Genomic DNA, 18,494 nt, shown 5'->3' with positions numbered 1-18,494 from the left:
CAAAACTCGGCAATCGTCACCAAAACTCGGCAATCGTCACCAAAACTCGGCAATCGTCACCAAAACTCGGCAATCGTCACCAACTCGGCAATCGTCAAAAACTCGGCAATCGTTAAAAAACTGCGATCGTCTCAAGCTCGGTCGAACTTAAGATTGCTCAAGGCAGATGTTTCCGGACCGCCGCCTTTTTTTCGGGGAAATCTTACGGGGCTTGTAGTCGAGTCTGCAACGGTGGGCTGACGGCCTGACCCGTGCTCCGATTGACTCCCCAGATGAGCGAGAGGGAGAGGAAGCTGGACGTGGCGCTCCTGCAGTCCGGCAAGTTCCAGGAGGCCCTGGCGGGGGTGGAGAAGTGGCTCCAGGACACGGAGGAAATGGTGGCCAACCAGAAGCCGCCCTCCTCGGACTACAAGGTCGTCAAGGCACAGCTCCAAGAGCAGAAGGTGCTGTTCTATCTCTCTCTTTCTCTTTCTCTCTCTGTCTGTCGTGTAGTTATTTGGACCGACCTCTTCTCTAAGCAGAGTCGGGAGCAAGCGTGACTGTTGCAGTACTTTCTACAGCTGATGTGAATGATATTCTGGACGTGTCATGATGGAAGTGTTAAGCCAGGTGTCTGATTTTAATTTGTTTAACCACACACAGTTCACCAAACTCTGACAGCATTTCAATTAAATAACGTTTCAGGCCATTTTATGCACTCTTGGCTTAGTCTCGGGCGTCGATGTCAGCCCGAGGTTGCGACGAGATGTCTAGGGAGGACTGTAGGAATCATGGGGCTACGGGAGGTCATGGCTGCGGAGACTGGGAATAGGGGAGATGGGAGTACCTCAGGGGACGAGGAGGGTTTGTTTGTATGTGTGGAAAAGCGGGACGTGCGAGCTTGCGAAGGAGTTGTGAGAATAGAGTGAGGTTAGGTCTAAGACCTTGTTCAGAGTGTGGTGGGTAAATCTAACATGTTCAGGTATGTTCTCCTGTGATTACTGAGAGGTAAATTATAGCTCTTCTCTCGAAGCATGCTTTTTAGTTGCGAGACAATCTCGACAATCTCTGTAGTTGCTCTGAATTGTCGAGGTGTACTGATTTGCTGGCTGTCGGATGCCCTGCAGTTCCTGAACAAGCTGCTGCTGGACCGGCAGAGCAGCATGACTTCCCTGATGACCATGGGCAACGAGGTGATGCGCAACCTGGCACCCTCTGAGAAGGCACACATCCAGTCGCAGCTGCAGGACCTCAGCCAGGTGAGAGGGCACCTCTTTTGGCTCTCCTTAGAGATTTCAATCCAGCATTTTCACAGTATGTATTTTATGTTTACACTCGCACAAGCTATGAATGTATTGAGCAATCTCAAACCTAGTCTAGTAGTTTAGTCACGGTTTTAGGGGAAACTACTTACTGACCTAAAAACTTGGGCACTTTCCGTTCTGTAAATTTTGTCTCCACAGGCAGTGTTTATTTATGTAGAACAAAAAAAAAATTATATATTTAAAGCAAGCATATCATACTTCACGTGCGTTTCTGTTTTTTGAAAATAGTATGACCCGGTATAGGTCTCTCCTATACCAGGTCATACTCCTAGATCACCGGTATAGGTGACGTTCCCTGTCATCCATCTTCTCAACGGGTCTGCGAGGTTTTACAAAAAAGAAGACACTTGCGGCAACTTTCTTTGTGTTGGCTTTTCCGAACCCACGTCCATCCGCTAGGTTCTCGGAGCGATTTTATTGGTTGTCACCAAACGTCGGCGGTGCGCCCCTCGGGCTTCAGTTTGTCCCTATAAAGAAAAAACATTCCTATGGCATGATAAAAAGACTCCAGATTTTACAATGAAAGCAATGTGTCCAGCACCCTTGGAACCTAAATAAGCGTTCCAGCTGTGAAGTGGGGTTTGCCAGTGTGCCCACAAAAGAGGGTTTGCTCTGACCCTGCCCGCGCGTGCCCCCATCTCCTCACAGCGCTTTGATCGCCTCAACCGGGGTGCCCAAGAGCGGATGAGCGCCCTGGAGCGCACGTTGCCCGTGGCCAAGGCCTTCCAGGAGAAGATGTGCCCCTTGGTGGAGTGGCTGGAGCAGACGGAGCGGCGCCTCGCGACCATGGGCACCATCCCCACGGACCAAGACCGCATTGCACACAGGGTGCAGGACCACAGGGTGAGTGGGTCCCTCGTTGTTTATCTTTGGTCGCACCGAGCGTCTAGCCTTACTCAAAATGTGAGGGTTAATTCATGTGCTCATCATAGAGTTAAACCACTCTATGGCAAATATCTTCACTTTATCGGTGCTTGTGTGTTTGCACCAGTATTACGAGTATACTATATCCGTTTATTTACATCAGTCTTTACGATAAAGGGGATCTACCAGTTTTTATTTTTTTTTAACATTCGTTAGAGAGAGAGAGAGCGAAGGCTTGCAAAAGAGGAAATACTGACATTTATGCTATAGCCAGAGGCGAGACGGTCGAATTTAAGGCTCCTCTAAATGTGTTCATAATATTACACATGTCACTCATCATTTTCATTGTCTTACATGGTTCCTAACGAGGAAATAGTCTAAATATGTAGTATTGTAGACAAATGAATCGTACTGATAGAATGGGTAAATGTTACGAAGCCACCAAAAGACAAAACTTTCAGTGGTACTGGAATATGAGGTAATGAAGAATGTAAATGTTCCCGAGTATATTTGGATAAAAAACATCCGTCGAAGATTAACGTCCCTCTCGTGTTCCCCTCAGGACCTGCACCGAGACATCCTGGGCCACAAGCACTCGTTCGAGGAGTTGACGGAGATTGCCCAGACCCTGATGGGTCTCGTCGGAGACGACGAGGCCCAGGCAGTGGTGGAGAGCATGCAGGAGGTGACTGACCGCTACGCGCGGCTGGTCGAGGACAGCGAGCGTCTGCAGCAGCTGCTGGCTGAGGCGAGGGCCGGGGCCAATGCCTTTGTGGTCAACTTTGAGGACCTTCTCGTCTGGATCGGGGAGATGGAGTCCCGCCTGTCCCGCTACCAGGTGCTCAGCGTGTACGTCGAGAAGCTCCAAGAGCAGTTTGAGGAGCTCAGCGTGAGTGTGCACTTTTCGTCCCATCCGGCGGACATTTCTTGACAGGGTTTTGATCCCCGGCAATTGCCGAGTGGGGATTCCTGGGCATCTTTGTTTTAATGTTGGTTTTGTTGCTGTGAATGTATTTTAAATACAATGAGGCTCTTAGTTCTTGTGGTGATCTATGAAAATGAGTCTACTTTCCTTCAATGTATGGCATCTGGGATAAAATGATGCACTAGAATCTCTCTAAAGTGCAGTCAGCTTTTTCAGGTAATACCGATACTATATCAATATCTTCAGTGCCTACAACGCCAAGAGGACTTTAACTTTGCTTCACTATTTCCATATGCTTATTATGTATGTCTTGACAATACCGAGGTTTTATCGTAGCATCCTCTCCAACATTTTTTGTTAAAAATCTTTCCAAATCAAAGCCGGTACGGCTTGTTTCAACATACTATTGTAGTCTGGTTCAGTCGGTCAAGATATTTATTTACGAAAAGCAGAATCTAAACATATCCAGCTGTTAGGACGTCTATTTGCTAACACTCGAGTCGCGAGACATGCGAGCTTGTGCTCATGGCTTGATGGCACCCTTGATGATGATAGCAGGCTGTCTGCTTCACATACACTAGTGCCGAAATTTTCCCATTGTCTTACCCAAGTATCCATGAGGCCTCTCTGCTATTACGCAGTGCTTTATCGTTGTCTGTTCAGTTCCTTCAAACATCTTGGTCGCACAAGTTAAGTCGAAAGATTACCAATTGTCTTAAGAGATAATTGCATACTGCCTTCCCAGTGTCATACCGATATTACCCCACCATATTGTTAATATCTTGCTGACATCATGTCGATATCTCCCCGCCATATTGTTAATATCCTACCGACATCGCACAAATATCTTGCCGAAGTCTTCCAGCCTCTTGCCGACATCTGCACCCGTATTCACCAGGCGCGGCTAACTAGCGGCGTTTTAAGGTTAGTAGCACAACTAAGTAGTTGCGAGCTAAACGAGAAATTCGCGACTAACAAGCGATTATGTTCTGCGGTATTCACGAGCGCGAAGCGAGCGGGTGACTATCTAGTCAGAACTAAGAAGCGGAAGTGACACAAAAAGATAGGTCACGGGCACGCGAACTTCAACGCCGCTGCGTAAATGGGTATTTTATCCTATAAAAACTAATATTTAAATGTTTATCAGGAAAAAAAAGTTACAATGAGAGACATATTGTCTTAGACAGAGTTTTACAACGAAAAATTTCAAAACAACGCCAGGGAGAAACACGGAAGCCGCATTGCCAGCGACATAAACGAATATGGAAGCGCCCGTAAATGCGTTTCTTCGCGCCGTCCACCGCCCTGCCGAGATCGCTTTAGCAATGTCTCTGGTTGTTGAACATGGCTATTTAGTCAATATTTGCTCCTCCGATTCTTTCTAGATATGTCCCCCAACGTTCCGAGACAGTAAGTGCTTTGTTATAGCGCTGGCGGTCAGCGGTGATACGAGTCGGCCATGGCGCTAAGCCGCTAGTCGCCCGCTAAACACCGGCCAAACTAGCCCTACCCCATGACTAAGATTTGTTAGTCGACTCCTTAGTCGCACGGGGCGACTAGGCCCTAAACACGACCGGTGAATACCAAGCGCTCACTTAGCGGCGACTATCGCTTGCCACGTGATCATTTTAGTCGATGACGTCGCTAGTCAGTGGTTAAACAGGCACTACTCGCGCCTGGTGAATACGGGTGCTGGCGTCTTATCGACATCTTGGAACCGTGCCAACATCTTGCCGACCTTACCCCGACATTCTTTTCCCCAGGAGCTGAGCGACGAGATAGCGGACCACCAGAAGCAGGTGGACGACCTGACCGGCTCTGGCCAGGACCTGATGCGGCACGCATCGGGCGACGACGCAATTCAGCTGAAGGAGCGCCTGGACGCTCTGCACGTGCGCTACACGGATCTGACCCAGCGTGCGTCGGAGCGCCTGAGGCAGGCCCAGGAGGCCCTGCCCGTGGCACGCAACTTCCACTCGTCTCACGAGCGGGTGGTCGTGTGGATCGACGACGCCGAGGCGGCGCTCAAGAGCGTCGAGTCCTCGGCCCTTACTTCCCAAGAGTGCACCATCCAGGTGAGGGAGGTTTCGACCAAGACTGGAATACTATAAAGCCCTTTGTTTTTGTAGCCCCAGTCTTCAACGAATTGGGCAGAGGAGTTATTCTAGACTCCTAGATTTAGCAAATTCTATTCTCGTCTCGAGATAATAGAAATATTTTTGTGCCCTTGAAGTTTTTTTTTTTAATTGGTGAAGTCTGCTCTAATCAGGGGCTCGCAAACTTCGAAGGTTTTATAGTGTCAATGAATGGATTGTACCTTATGCTCGAGTCCCACTAGAGCGACCGATGGAAGCGGAGAATCGATGAGTCTCGAACGTGTGCAGCATGCGCGCGATGGTATCTTTGGCAAGCTGGCAGTCTCTCGTGCTCACTTTGCAAGCAGCGAGAGGCTGTGAGAATGCCAAAGATACCATTGCACGCATGCTGCGCATGTTTGAGGCTCGTCAATGTTGGTTGTGTCTGTTTGTCGCTCTAAGAGAACTCGAGCATCAGAAAAATTTAAGGACAACAACCTTTGCGAGAAAATCTCTCGTGTAAATTTTTAACTGGAATAGTGAAGTTTGAGGCAGTAGTAAACGGGGAAGATAACTAACATAGATCACACACAAAATTGCCGCGAAACAATCGCCATAACATTCCGGGAACCGATTCCACTTGTTCGAAACGACGTTGATTTTACAATATTAATTGCGATTGTTGGGAGCATCCAACATGCGAGTCGTTGATAGTTTTTAGTTTTGCACATTCGACACCTCTAGAGCCTTGCATCCCCCACACAATGAGATATGTTTTTTAGGTTGTCCCCCTTCTAGGTAAGAAAAGCTTAACAGCACATCTTTTTGTTTGGTGGCTGTCAAGCAGTTAGCTCGATAGTCTATAGCTTCACTGTAGCATAACTCGGGAAAACGGCGAAACACTCAATGTCGAAGGGAGGCATTGCCGGAGGCAACTCCTTCGGGGTGCCGTCACGAAGCTCGCCGGGGCTGTGGCTTCCGCAATTGATTGAGTTACGCGAAAAGAGGCTGTGGACAGTTCGTATCTGTGTTCCGACGTCCGACCTTTGCATCGCAACTTTCCGCAGCGCCTGGAGCAAGAAATCCAGGAGGTGCGGAGCGTGCTGGAGGTGGTGAACCACCTGGGGCCCCAGCTGTGCCAGATGTCGCCTGGAGAGGGTGCCGTGGTGGTAGAGTCGATGGTGTCCCGGGTGAACCGGCGCTTCGACGCGGTCTGCGAGCAGATCCAGCGGCGGGCCGAGCGCATCGAGCTCTCCAAGCAGCGCAGCGTCGAGGTGGTCGGAGACATCGACGACCTGCTCGACTGGTTCCGCGACGTGGAGCGCCAGCTGGCGAACGCCGAGCCCATCATTCCCGAACCCGAGGCCCTGGCCGCCATGCTCAAGGAGCAGAAGGTGGGGGGCCCTTGAGACGTTGTCGATTGGATGAAACTATGCGGAGCGCAAGTTTGTCCGCTTCTGGCACAGGGATTGCAATGATGTGAGAACGCCAAGCTCTTATTGGCTAATAAAGATGATGAAAATCATCTTTATGATGCATTTAATTGCATTCTAATCTTATTGGCTAATTGAAAAAAGAAAAAAAAATAGTGGGTAGAGCTCAAGGCATCTAGCATCTAGCATTGAGGTCTACCCACTACTCCTTAAAAAAAAGAACGATCGGAGCTCTGCGTCATTTTGACGTCGCAGCAACCCCTGCTCAAGAAGCAGACCACTTGCTCTTTGCATAGGGGACACCTTGTCCAGCTTGTTTTCCACAGAGCTCTTTGTTTGACCGAATTCTTCGTGTCGTCTTCCTCGGACACGAGTGCTGCATCGGTGTTTGGTTGGAACTCGTGTTCGGTTGATGCTTCACCGATTGAGCACGGCGTTGCTGGTGTTGCGACGTCAAATTGCCCCGTGTGAAGCGGGCCTAAGGATCCTTTGGAGACTCCTAGTTTTCTTGGGACTCAGTCTGGGAGCCCACGAGTTAGAGCTGTGAATATGTCCATCAGAATAAATAGTGACAATCGTTGGATGCATCCCCCCACGTCTGCAGGCCCTGAACGAAGAGGTGAGCAGCCAGAAGGGGCGGGTGCGGGACATCCTGGCGTCGGCCAAGAAGCTGGCCAGGGAGTCTCCGCCCGAGGACCAGGCGCTGATCCGGGACAAGGCGGAGGACCTGAAGGCCCTGGTGGCCTCTGTGACGGCGGCGTGTGCGGACCGCCTGTCGGCCCTGGAGCAAGCTCTGCCCCTCGCGGAGCACTTCCTCGAGACCCACCTGGACCTGGTGCAGTGGCTGGACGAGGCAGAGTCCGAGGCGGAGCGCCTGGGCGCCCCGTCCCTCCACGCCGGGCAGATCAAGAGGCAGCAAGACAGAAACAACGTGAGTGTTGTGCCAGGGCTGTTTCGGAACGCGTTGCTCGTTCTAGCGTGCCTCAACGACCTTCTCTTCGGGGTCGATGCGAGTCTTTGTAGTACTTGACGCCAATTAACAGCACGCACTCTCGGGTAAAATCGAAGAAATGGCCATTAACGGAATGTCACCGCAACAGAGCCAATGGAAGGAGCTCGTGCCGGGAGGTGCTCTTTCACATGCTCCAGAACAGAGAGGAACAAGAAGCGATGTGTTCAAAACTATCGGTTGTTGTTGTCATCATCCTAAGCAAGGTGCGCATGAAGGCTCGCTATTAGGAACAGTTCTGGAAAGAGTAATAGGACAGGACGAGAAGGGCAGTGCATCTCTTCCGAATGTCCGGCCTCTAGCATGTGTTCCTTGCTTGCTACCGTGCACTTGGCTGCGGGATTAGGAGCATTTTAATCGTTGTTAGAAAAACCAACAATGTGCTTTGCGAACCTAGGGGAGCTTTGTCTGTTAGCAAAGGGCACTCGCCAAAGAGTGCGCTTTGCTCTCTTCTTTTTTTCTGTCCCATTTTGCACGCCTTTATTAGGTTGCACCTTCCTAAGACTACAGAGGCGGCTAGAGAAAATGCTGTATCACTATGGCAAAGGAAACTGGTGATATTCTATAAAGCCAGGGCCGTTCTCGGTGGGACAGCTTTGAGTGTGCTCCTTTTTTCCTTCACTATGCAACCACGCTGGACGTCGACATGTTTTGCAACGGGTCTGCTCGCATCTTTCTCAGGCCCTGCTGCAGGCAGTGACAGAGCGCAAGCCGCTCCTGGACAAGCTGACCAAGACGGGGGCGGCGCTGATCAAGCTGTGCAGCCCCAGCGAGGGCAAGAAGGTGCAGTACCTGATTAACTCGGACAGCGAGCGCTACAACGCCCTGCGCAACCTGCTCCGGGAGCAGCAGAACCTCCTCGAGGAGGCCATGCAGTCCACGTCCCAGTTCGCCGACAAGCTGGACGGCATGTTGAACGCCCTGGCCTCGACAGCCGACCAGCTGAACAACGCCGAGCCCATCTCGGCCCACCCGGAGAAGATCCAGGAACAAATCAGCGACAACCAGGCCGTGGTGACGGACCTGGGTAAGAAGTCGCCCGCCCTGGAGGCGGTGAAGAAGGCTGCCCGGGAGGTGATCGCCAAGGCCGGCGGAGACCAGGAGCCCACAGTGCGGGACCTGAAGAGGAAGCTGGAACGGCTGAACGACCTCTGGGAAGGCATCCAGAAGGCGGCCCGGACGCGGGGCCAGTCCCTGGAGACTGCCCTTGCGGCGGCGGAGCGGTTCTGGGAGGAGCTGAACGCGGTGATGCGGGCCCTGCGGGACCTCCAGGAGAACCTGGACAGCCAGGAGCCCCCCGCGGTGGAGCCCCAGGCTATCCACCAGCAGCAGGAGGTGCTGCACGAGATCCGGCAGGAGATGGAGCAGACCAAGCCCGAGGTGGAGCAGTGCCGCCAGGCCGGCCAGGACCTGATGCAGCTGTGCGGGGAACCCGACAAGCCCGAAGTGAAGCGGCACATCGAGGACCTCGACTCGGCCTGGGAGAACGTCACCAGCCTGTACGCCAAGAGGGAGCAGAACCTCATTGACGCCATGGACAAGGCCATGGAGTTCCACGACACCCTGCAGGTACGGGGATGTCGTAACTCCTCCTTCGTCTCTCTCAGTCTTGGAGACTTTCAGATTGCGGAGAGCTAGGCTTTGTTTTGCGCCGCATTTTTAGGTTTGTCGACATCATTGTTGTAGGATCTTTCTATTTGGGGGGGATCGGTGGCCAAACACATTAACGCATCGCAACTCGGCTCATGTGGAGCGAAGTGCCAAAACCCTGGGCTCAATCAATGTCCCTAGATAACAAAGTCAGATACCTGTATTTTCAAGGTTACCTAAAAGGGCAAAAAATGCAGGGCACGGATTGGATGCGGGTGTTGCGTCGGCGTTTGGCCGAGACACGTCTGATGAGTGAGGACGCGAGTCGCGGCAGAGTGCTGATGCAGCACTTCTGTCCAGTTCAAGGCCCGCATTTGTCTCTTTTAAAATTCAGTCCTCCAACCTAAAAAGTCTAAGAGGTACTGACTCAGCCCCCACCCCTGCCAATTTCGCTCTGGATGAGAACCGTACCGGCGTGCATCGTGTATTACTACTGCGTGGTACACGTTAAAGACGCCAGGTTAGCAATCGTGCTGCACTGGCGAACTTTCTCATCTATTGCGGAGACGCCTAACTCCCGTTGGAGCCAACTACGGTAACCTCCCGAGGTCTAAACAAACGCACAATTTAAAAGCTCCGGGTTGAACTGTTTCGTGTTGTTCGTTTCTCTCGCTGGAAAACAGAACCTCCTGGAATTCCTGGACACTGCAGAGGAGAAGTATTCAACACTGGGCCCGGTGGCATCCGACATCGACGCCGTCAAATCACAGATTGGTCAACTCAGAGTGAGTGTTCTTTTTGACGTACTCACCAATTTCTCGATTGTACACTTTGTAAGTCGGAGGTAGGTAGCTCGTGCTGGAGGCAGGACAATTGAAGCTCCTCCCCGCCGTTTTCACCCTGTCAGCGACCGTAGCAGCTTATAACCGGGTGGTGTCTGTATGGTGTCCAGCGTTGTCTCCTAAAAATGCTTAGGTTAACAAGATGTACGAGAGGAATTTTCTTTTTAGTTTTCTTTACCAGAATAATGAGGAATGGCTGCTAATACAAATGGAGAAGCTGCCTTCATTTCTGTTCCGCATCCAACCGTTGCTTGCTGACTGGCGGACGATCGGACTGTTCACAGGACTTTAAGCGCGAGGTGGACCCGCACATGGTGGAAGTGGAGTCGCTGAATCGCCAGGCCAAGGAGCTGGTGGAGCATACCTCCGCGAATCAGGCTCGTGCGATTCGGGAACCCATGGACGACATCAATCGGCGCTGGACCGCCCTCCTCAAGGGTCTCGTCGACCGACAGGTAAACCGAACGGGCGTTCTATTCCTAAACCGCGTCCGCTCCTCTCCGCCTTCACGCTGCCGCTTTTGATCACAACAAATCAAACTGGCCGAACAATAACTGCCCAGTTTGGCATGCACGGTGTCCTCGGTGGCACTGCGGAAAGGATGACCGCTCGAGTTGACGTTCTGAGTCGGATTGTCTTTAGCTCAAAAGCACAATCAATTAAACGTGCGATAGCAAAGTGATAGCGAGGAACAGTCTGCCGACGACGATGATGATGATGAGGTGCATCTTGCTAACACAGAACCAATGATGCGAGAGCATGGAGGTTTAGATTTTGCATTGTATTAGCCCGTCGCATGTTGTACTATAGGCGTAGACACCTTGCCTGGCAGGTTTTGAGATGAGAGGAAACCGACAGCATTGGCTCGTGTCAAATTCTTTTCTTTGATGCTCTTGCACCAAGAATCTCTAGTCTCAATGTCTAACTGAGAATGTAACAGCCAGTGATATTTTTTGGGTGTCAGTAGGGATTGATTCAACCCGGCATGTTGGCATTATAACAGCAATCGGAAGAAACTAATTCACTGTGGGGGTGTGGGTCCAAGAAATTATGCACTATATACTTTGTTTCACTGTAAGTGCAAGCAAAGCCGAAGCATGCACGAGGATATTGCCTGAAACAGGGTTCTCACTGCACGAGCGTGCTAGTGGTGCCCATTCGAAGTGTGGCCTTCGGTCTTGTAGCTTTTGTTTTGCTTACACTTATCATGTAACAAAGTATAGGTATAAAGAAAATTTGTCACGGCTACTGGCCCCCTTTGAAGACACGTCGTTGTCGTGCTTCCGAGCGTTTTATGTTGTCGAGTCACACTCCCGGATAAATGAATTGTTATTAATAAGTGTGTGTTTTCCTCTGTTTAGCGGGAGCTTGAGAATGCCCTGCTGCGCCTGGGCCAGTTCCAGCATGCGCTGAACGAACTGCTGGTCTGGATCTCCAAGACCGAGAAGACCCTGGAGGACTGCAGGCCGGTCGCAGGGGACGCCCAGGTCATCGAGGTCGAGCTGGCCAAGCACAAGGTCGGTTAACTTGGCGATCGGGCAAGCCACTGTCTCTCTCTCTCTTTCCTCAACATTTGTGCACTTGTATTTCCTGACCTTCCCGATTTGTTTGGGAGAGTTTATCCGCAGAGTGATGTTTCTATTTTCCTTTCTAGAAATCCCATTTCAGTTATTTTCCTCTTGTGCAGGTGTTGTGCGATTGCTAGCTATCAGTTAAAAATGTTAGTAAAGCGGCGTGCTATCAAAGCAATAAAATATCTCGACCGTGACCTCGGCTCACCCACATAGCATGGTGTCTTATAAGCTGCATAAGTACCCACATGCATTTCTGGCGGTGGTTATAGCTTATTGTGTTCAGCAAGGTGTAATGATTCATTTACATAAAGATGTTCAGGAAAGATAAGTATGGAATGGGCATAAAAAAGCATGTCAGTTTATTTTGCATATTTTTCTTTTTACGACGCGTTTAAAAAATGAATGGAATTTTTTTATCGGTATACTGGACTCCTTTAGTGTTATCATTAGTGCTTCTAGACACCTCCATTCCATTCGTCAGGTGATTTCGTTAGAATGGTCACGAGAAATCGAGTAAAGTTTCATAAGTTTGAAATGTAGTTGTGGTAGGAGTCTTGATTTTTTTGTTGCACTATACTTCGCTCATGTCCGACCGGAGTCCAGACAAGACTGTGTTGCCATCCCAGGTGCTGATGAATGACATTCAAGCGCACCAGACGAGCGTGGACACGCTGAACAGAGCAGGTCACCAGCTAATAGAGGCGGACAGGCACAGCGAAGACGCCAGTGCCACCCAGACTAAGCTGAACAACCTGAACCGTCGCTGGCAGGCGCTCCAGGACAAGGCAGCGGAGCGCCAGCGCCAGCTGGAAGCAGCTCTCAAGGAGGTAACGCCCACCCTCACGCATAGTGTTGTAGGGGAGAGGTTTGGCCGTGGTGGTTGCTACGTTCCATTTACCTGGCACACTTCCTGCACCATGCTACACGGCATCCGCGCTGTCGTCGTCGATTTACGAGTACAGCCCATTTAAACACATACAGCGGAAGTACATTGCCCAGCAGATTTCTGCACCACGCTACACTTTTCTTCACTGGTGCAAGTAAATCAAACGAGTTTAGTGTCACTTAGCATGAGCAACATGTGTAATATGTTGCAACATTGACACTGTCACGGAATTTGCACTAGCCACGACAGTGTCCCTTTGCACATTGGCTGCATGTGGTGTGACTGGACGAAGTGGGGAATTGGAACGTTAGAACCGATGTTTATTTGAGTTCTTACCCGACTTAGCGACAGGAACATTACATATGTTTGCAGAATATGGAGGTATTTCACGTTAAGGAACTCTCAGTGAATACCAACGAATCCACGTTGAAATTGAGTTGTTCGAAAGCCTTAGCTGTTAGATTATTGTGTCAGGCACAAAAATATTGAGGTTTGTAATCTTAATGTCACATGGGATTTATGATCATTTCATGCATTAAATTTCCGTATAATCAACACTGCACATCAAACAAGCTTCAATATGTCCCAAACGATCGAGAACGTTGAAGCTTAGTTGTCGGTCTGGCTCGACCGGTGCCTTCCGTTTTTAAAGCTAGTTTTCAAGCACGCGTTCTCTCGTTCTTTGGCAGGCACAAGCCTTCAACCAAGAGATCCAGGACCTGCTGATGTGGCTGGGCGACGTGGACGGACAGCTGGCGTCGTCCAAGCCGGTCGGAGGGCTGCCTGAGACTGCCCGGGAACAGCTCAACCGCTTCATGGTCAGTCCTTTCAGCATACATCAGATGTCTGGCAAGAACATTGCCTTTCTACAAGAGCCACGGATACGAGTCATTGCTCAGACATGGAATTTCGCTCGAAGATGTTGAAATTTCACTCCAGGGGGGGGGGGGGGGGGGCTGTTGACATTCTCCTTGTAAACGTCTTTTACTTGTCGCGGTATTGTGTTTAAATTTAAAACTTTGACTTTTTATGTGTAGAGGGTAATTATAATGATAGTCTAGCATCTTGTGTGATAGAAACGGCTAACCAGTATGTGTAAAAGTGATGTTTCTACATTCATGAAACTGACTAGGAGCGTATAAGTGGCTAGGCATTGGGGCTTCGCTAGCAACTTGCATCTACTTTTGCTTAGTCTCGCTTGCTTTTTTAGCTGTACATTCTCCCTACCTTGTACAGAATTTTTTTTCTTTTTCTTTTAGGCAATGTTGAATTTGACTTGGTGCCGTGCCGCCCACTGTTGACCACCTAATGAAAGGAGCCACTTTGCTTTGCTGTCGACGTGTAGAAGTTGAACCTCGATGAGACATGTTTGTGCCTCGCAGGAGCTGTACAACGAACTGGACAGCAACAGGCACCGTGTGGAGTCGGCCCTCCAGCAGGGGCAGGAGTACACCAAGGTGGCTGAAGGCACCACCACCACTGCCCTCCAACACAGCCTGAGGACCCTCAAACAACGTTGGGACAATGTCCTCAACAGAGCCAACGACCGAAAGGTGGGCTCGGCGCTCGCCGTCCATGCGTTGACTCGATCGGCATGAGCCCCATTTTTTTTTATGGCACGGAGAATTTCTGTTTTCGTTGCACAGTTAATCCATTCAGATCTCAGCGTTACCTCGAAGGAATGACTATAAATTTATTTGGCACGTATGCTGTGCTCAGTGATGGTACAGTGCCATCTACTGGTGACTATACCAGATATAACAATGTACTGCTCATGACAATTGTTTTCTGGAGTTTCTAGCCTAGAGACGCTCAATTTCTAGTCCAGATAAAACAATAATTGGCGTGACGATTGAAATTTCGGGTTTTTTCATTATTGTTATAGGTAGATTGCACTGTAGTTGTATGCTTTAATTTAAGCTCATCGTACAGGGCATATTTTCAACACCTGTACTTCAGTTGTTAAAGCGTAGTCCACCGGAGGCTGTTTGGCCTACCTTAGTAATTTGCAGGAATTTGTTGCATGGCGGGACAGTGTAGTACTCTCTTGATATATGTGGACTATTCCCGACTTTGTGCACAACTATGCAAGGTAAAGATTAGCGTGAAACATTCTTTGGCTAGCTGTTCGGCATTTCGTGATGCCCGAAAGTGAAGCCTGGATAAAAACATGGCCGCGAGGCTCGACATTGATTGGTTGACGAGTGGGAGAGGAGAAGTGAGGTGCTAGATGCTGATTGGTTAACAAGGAGGCCATGTGACCAGCGGTGAAGTGAGAAGAGGTAGGCGAGGAGGCGAGGCGGGAGAGGAGAGGAGTGGGTTAAAAGGTTCTGGAAGATTACCAGGTTTATCATTTGAAAGGTATACATGCCACAGATTAAATTATCTGATGAAGAGCGCCACGAACATAGGCGTCTGGCTGAACAGGCTAGACGTGCTGCTAAACGATGATATAAACGTTTGTGATGTTAGAAGGTTTTAGTTTGCTTTGTGGGGACTGACTATAAAGCAAGGCAGCAACAAAGTACCTTTATGATGTGAGAGACTTAATTGAGATACCTCCCACTTGGGTCTCTATACGACGGTTGCTTCGTAGTGCACTCCACAATGCTTCTTGCTTGGTCGTTTTCACAGATAAAGCTCGAGATTGCGCTGAAGGAGGCGACAGAGTTCCACGAGTCTCTGCAAGAGTTTGTGGAGTGGCTGACCAACTCTGAGAAGTACCTGACCAACCTGAAGCCCGTCAGCCGCATCCTTGAGAACGTGCTCGTGCAGATCGAGGAACACAAGGTGGGACCCTGAAATGTGCTGAATTTCATGCCGGAGGGACTTTCTGTTAGAAGCAGAAAGGGTTGCCTGTTTAATACATCTGCTAGAAGTTGTGCAGATATCTGCTGTGCTTTTGTTCTTATGGCAGTAAGCTCGCTTAACGATTGTACCCCAGTTTTCAGTTGACAAAATAACCGAGTTTCTACGGAGCTTCTTCTCAAATCTTGTGAAATCTAAGGCCCAAAGTTGAAGAACCTCTGAGTATGATTGTGCTAGAGTTATTTATGTAATCCCGATCATCTGCAGGCTCTAGAGGTAATATTTCTCATATACTATAACTTTTCGTGCCACGCTCACATGCACACTTGTCTTCTTGTACAGGAGACCAGACATTCCCCTAAAGACTGCTCTGCAAAAGTCTGTGCTATTATATAAGCTTTCGATAACATCAAGGCCAACCTTTTTGGGCAAACGTTCCGCATGCGCCTTCTTCAACCGCCCAAGTGGTCTTAAACGCCCGTACAGTGGCGTGCGTGATACCCTTGCACCGTTCCCGACGCATCCTTTGCGTTTCTTTTTGTCGTCGCCATCGCACAGACGTTCCAGAAGGATGTGGGGGCACACCGTGAGACGATGCTGAACCTGGACAAGAAGGGCACCCACCTGAAGTACTTCAGCCAGAAGCAGGACGTCATCCTGATCAAGAACCTGCTCATCTCCGTCCAGCACCGTTGGGAACGCGTCGTCTCCAAGGCCGCCGAGCGAACACGCAGCCTCGACCACGGCTACAAGGAGGCCAAGGAGGTGCGTGTTTGCCCGCGCCTCCGCGAAACGCCATTGTGCCAGTCATTTGATGCGTAGTATGTGGTCGGGTACCGAGTAATGGACAAGCGTGGCAAAGTGTTTAGATGTTTGGTACTTAAGATACTGAGTAACAAACATCTCTTAACGTGGAATGTGTTTTATCGGCCTATTTCCACGGAGTTCTTTAATGTTTGGCTGTAACGACACCGAAAGGCGTTGCACCCTTAGGGAACCGTATCAAAAGACTTTAGTCCCCCGGGGGGATTTGAACTCTCCACCCTGAGGTTGTGAGCCAGGCGCTTCGCCAACTGAGCTTTCCAGGCTCGGTGGTATGGACCATGCAAGAGCCAAGTCTTTGGTGCGGCGCGCGAGGAATCAGTCTCGCACTACGCCCTTCCCTTCTCCCTTGAAGGGCCTATCGCTTGTTTCGTGCTTACCGGTCTTTGTCCGCATGATCAAGCTCGTATAATTGTTATACTTAGTTTCATTGTAAGTACGAACATAGCGGAAGCTTTGAGAGCGAACTTCAGGCTTCCAGCATCCCTGCCGAGCATGCATGCTCGTGCTTCTAGCTTCAGCTTCACTCTTGCATGATAGGCGCTTGTGAACATTTTCCGGTTCCCTTCCACAAACTGCAGCGATTGAAGGCGCCCATTCACACACTTGCAACTTAGTAGGTCCGGCCGAGACAAGACCGGTTTTTAGGCCTCTTGCGATGGTTTAGGACCTGCTCTGCTGCAGTGCATCCGGTCCTATGGTGTCGTGAGAAGCTTAAAACCGGTCTTGGCTCAATCGGTCCTACTCGGTTGCAAGTGTGTGAACGGGCCTTGACTCTCTGTACATTTCACGAGAAAAAGTGTATGCTTGAGCATTGTGCGTAAGGAGTCAGGAGTAAATAGAGCCCCTTCTCTAATGAGAGACATGAATGCTGCTGCTGTGATCAGTCAATGAAAACTGGTTGACTGATAGATGCATGGCCAATTATTCATAAGGTGCAAACAAAAGCAAGGAATGACCTATTTTTGGAGCGATGTATAGCCCATCGTGGATACGATGGCAGATAAAGACACGGGCTCACGTCTTTAACCAGGTTCTCACGCCGTCGCTCGCTCTCTCTCGACGCAGTTCCACGACTCGTGGGCGGAGCTGGACCGCTGGCTGGCGGAGGCAGAGCGCAGCCTGGACGACCAGCCCGCTGCCGGCAACGACCCGGACAAGATCAGGCGCCTGCTGGCCCGGCACAAGGAATTCCAGCGGGCGCTGGGGGCCAAGCAGCCCGCCTACGACGCCTGCGTGCGCCAGGGCAGGCTGCTGAAAGAACGCTGCCCCAAGGCCGACCTGCCCGTGCTGCAGCGCATGCTGGACGACCTCAAGGCACGCTGGAATGCCGTCTGCAACAAGAGCGTAGACAGGTGCGTTCGAGCCTAGCACCGGAATGCGGCTTTGACCGGTGCGTTCAGAGCCCTGTCCTTCCCATGCGTGAATCAGTGCGACGAAGGTTTACTACGACAAAAAGGCAGCGTAATCGAGATTTCGGTTGCATGTCTAAAGATCCCTAGGCGGTTGAAAAGAATCCTCCGTTGAAAGTAGTCTCGAAGTGGCAAAAAACAATGTAGCGGAAGCAGCGCGTGGTGTCGTCAGATGTTGCGATCCATGCAGTTGTTGGTAGAAGTTCAAAAGAGAAAAAAAAAAGAAGGCTTAGAAGCGTTGTTGCATGCCCAAAGCACCAAACTATTTGTTTGTTTTTTCTGCTTTGCAGGCAGAGGAAGCTGGAAGAGGCCTTGCTCTTCTCTGGCCAGTTTAAGGATGCAGTGCAGGCGCTCATCGATTGGCTGGACAAGGCTCTGGGGACACTCAAGGAAGACCAGTTGGTTCACGGAGACCTGGACACGGTCAACAACCTCGTCGAGCAGCACAAGGTACCCACGATCGTGTGCCTTTTGCGTGCCTTTCGCCCGACTGCCCTTAATGTGTGGCTGTCCATGTTTGCCAATTCTATGAATCCGTCAGAACTCCTTTCTTGAAGCTTCCAGACTTTGGGCTTCAACTAGGAGTCTGGTCTAATAATGACACTACTTGAGCATATGTTCTAACTTTTGAGTTCTAAGGGGCAGTTGAAAAATGTGGACGTTCAAGTTAGGGAGTGTGAGAATATAAAAAGGTATTGAATATCGCAAGGCTGGACACAATCTGGGCCTATTCCTCCAGGAAGCAATTTATAGACGAGCACTTTTTTTTTGCAGAGTTTCTCGTAAAGGGGCACATACTGTTCGCTTCGTATGAGGAATTAAATTTTGCCCTCTACTCTCTACAGTGGGGTTGCATTTTCAGGGAATCGGTGCTAGCTAGCTCTTGTCTGCCATTTGAAGGACGAATACAGGCGTCTTGCCTCCTACCCTCCGATCATTTGTCCTTGTTA

At 50.1% G+C, this 18,494-nt stretch overlaps 1 protein-coding gene across 1 annotated transcript in view; it reads left to right on the top strand.

The window, feature by feature from the left end:
• The window catches only part of LOC8031391, a 245,941-nt gene that overhangs the window by 206,714 nt on the left and 20,733 nt on the right, over nucleotides 1-18,494 (top strand). Inside the window, exons 51-68 of the mRNA XM_029981965.4 lie at nucleotides 273-443; nucleotides 1,107-1,238; nucleotides 1,953-2,147; nucleotides 2,731-3,057; nucleotides 4,857-5,168; nucleotides 6,236-6,562; nucleotides 7,206-7,532; nucleotides 8,292-9,179; nucleotides 9,884-9,985; nucleotides 10,327-10,497; nucleotides 11,404-11,559; nucleotides 12,243-12,443; nucleotides 13,192-13,320; nucleotides 13,885-14,055; nucleotides 15,137-15,292; nucleotides 15,869-16,075; nucleotides 17,201-17,487; nucleotides 17,835-17,994. Of these exons, the coding sequence (XP_029837825.3) occupies nucleotides 273-443; nucleotides 1,107-1,238; nucleotides 1,953-2,147; nucleotides 2,731-3,057; nucleotides 4,857-5,168; nucleotides 6,236-6,562; nucleotides 7,206-7,532; nucleotides 8,292-9,179; nucleotides 9,884-9,985; nucleotides 10,327-10,497; nucleotides 11,404-11,559; nucleotides 12,243-12,443; nucleotides 13,192-13,320; nucleotides 13,885-14,055; nucleotides 15,137-15,292; nucleotides 15,869-16,075; nucleotides 17,201-17,487; nucleotides 17,835-17,994 (4,419 nt within the window). The remainder of the gene's footprint in view (nucleotides 1-272; nucleotides 444-1,106; nucleotides 1,239-1,952; nucleotides 2,148-2,730; nucleotides 3,058-4,856; nucleotides 5,169-6,235; nucleotides 6,563-7,205; nucleotides 7,533-8,291; nucleotides 9,180-9,883; nucleotides 9,986-10,326; nucleotides 10,498-11,403; nucleotides 11,560-12,242; nucleotides 12,444-13,191; nucleotides 13,321-13,884; nucleotides 14,056-15,136; nucleotides 15,293-15,868; nucleotides 16,076-17,200; nucleotides 17,488-17,834; nucleotides 17,995-18,494) is intronic.

Source organism: Ixodes scapularis, unplaced genomic scaffold (genome assembly GCF_016920785.2).
Source record: "Ixodes scapularis isolate PalLabHiFi unplaced genomic scaffold, ASM1692078v2 PGA_scaffold8__174_contigs__length_109621045, whole genome shotgun sequence".
Lineage (NCBI taxonomy): Eukaryota > Metazoa > Arthropoda > Arachnida > Ixodida > Ixodidae > Ixodes > Ixodes scapularis.
This window is presented reverse-complemented; position numbering and strand designations above follow the sequence as displayed.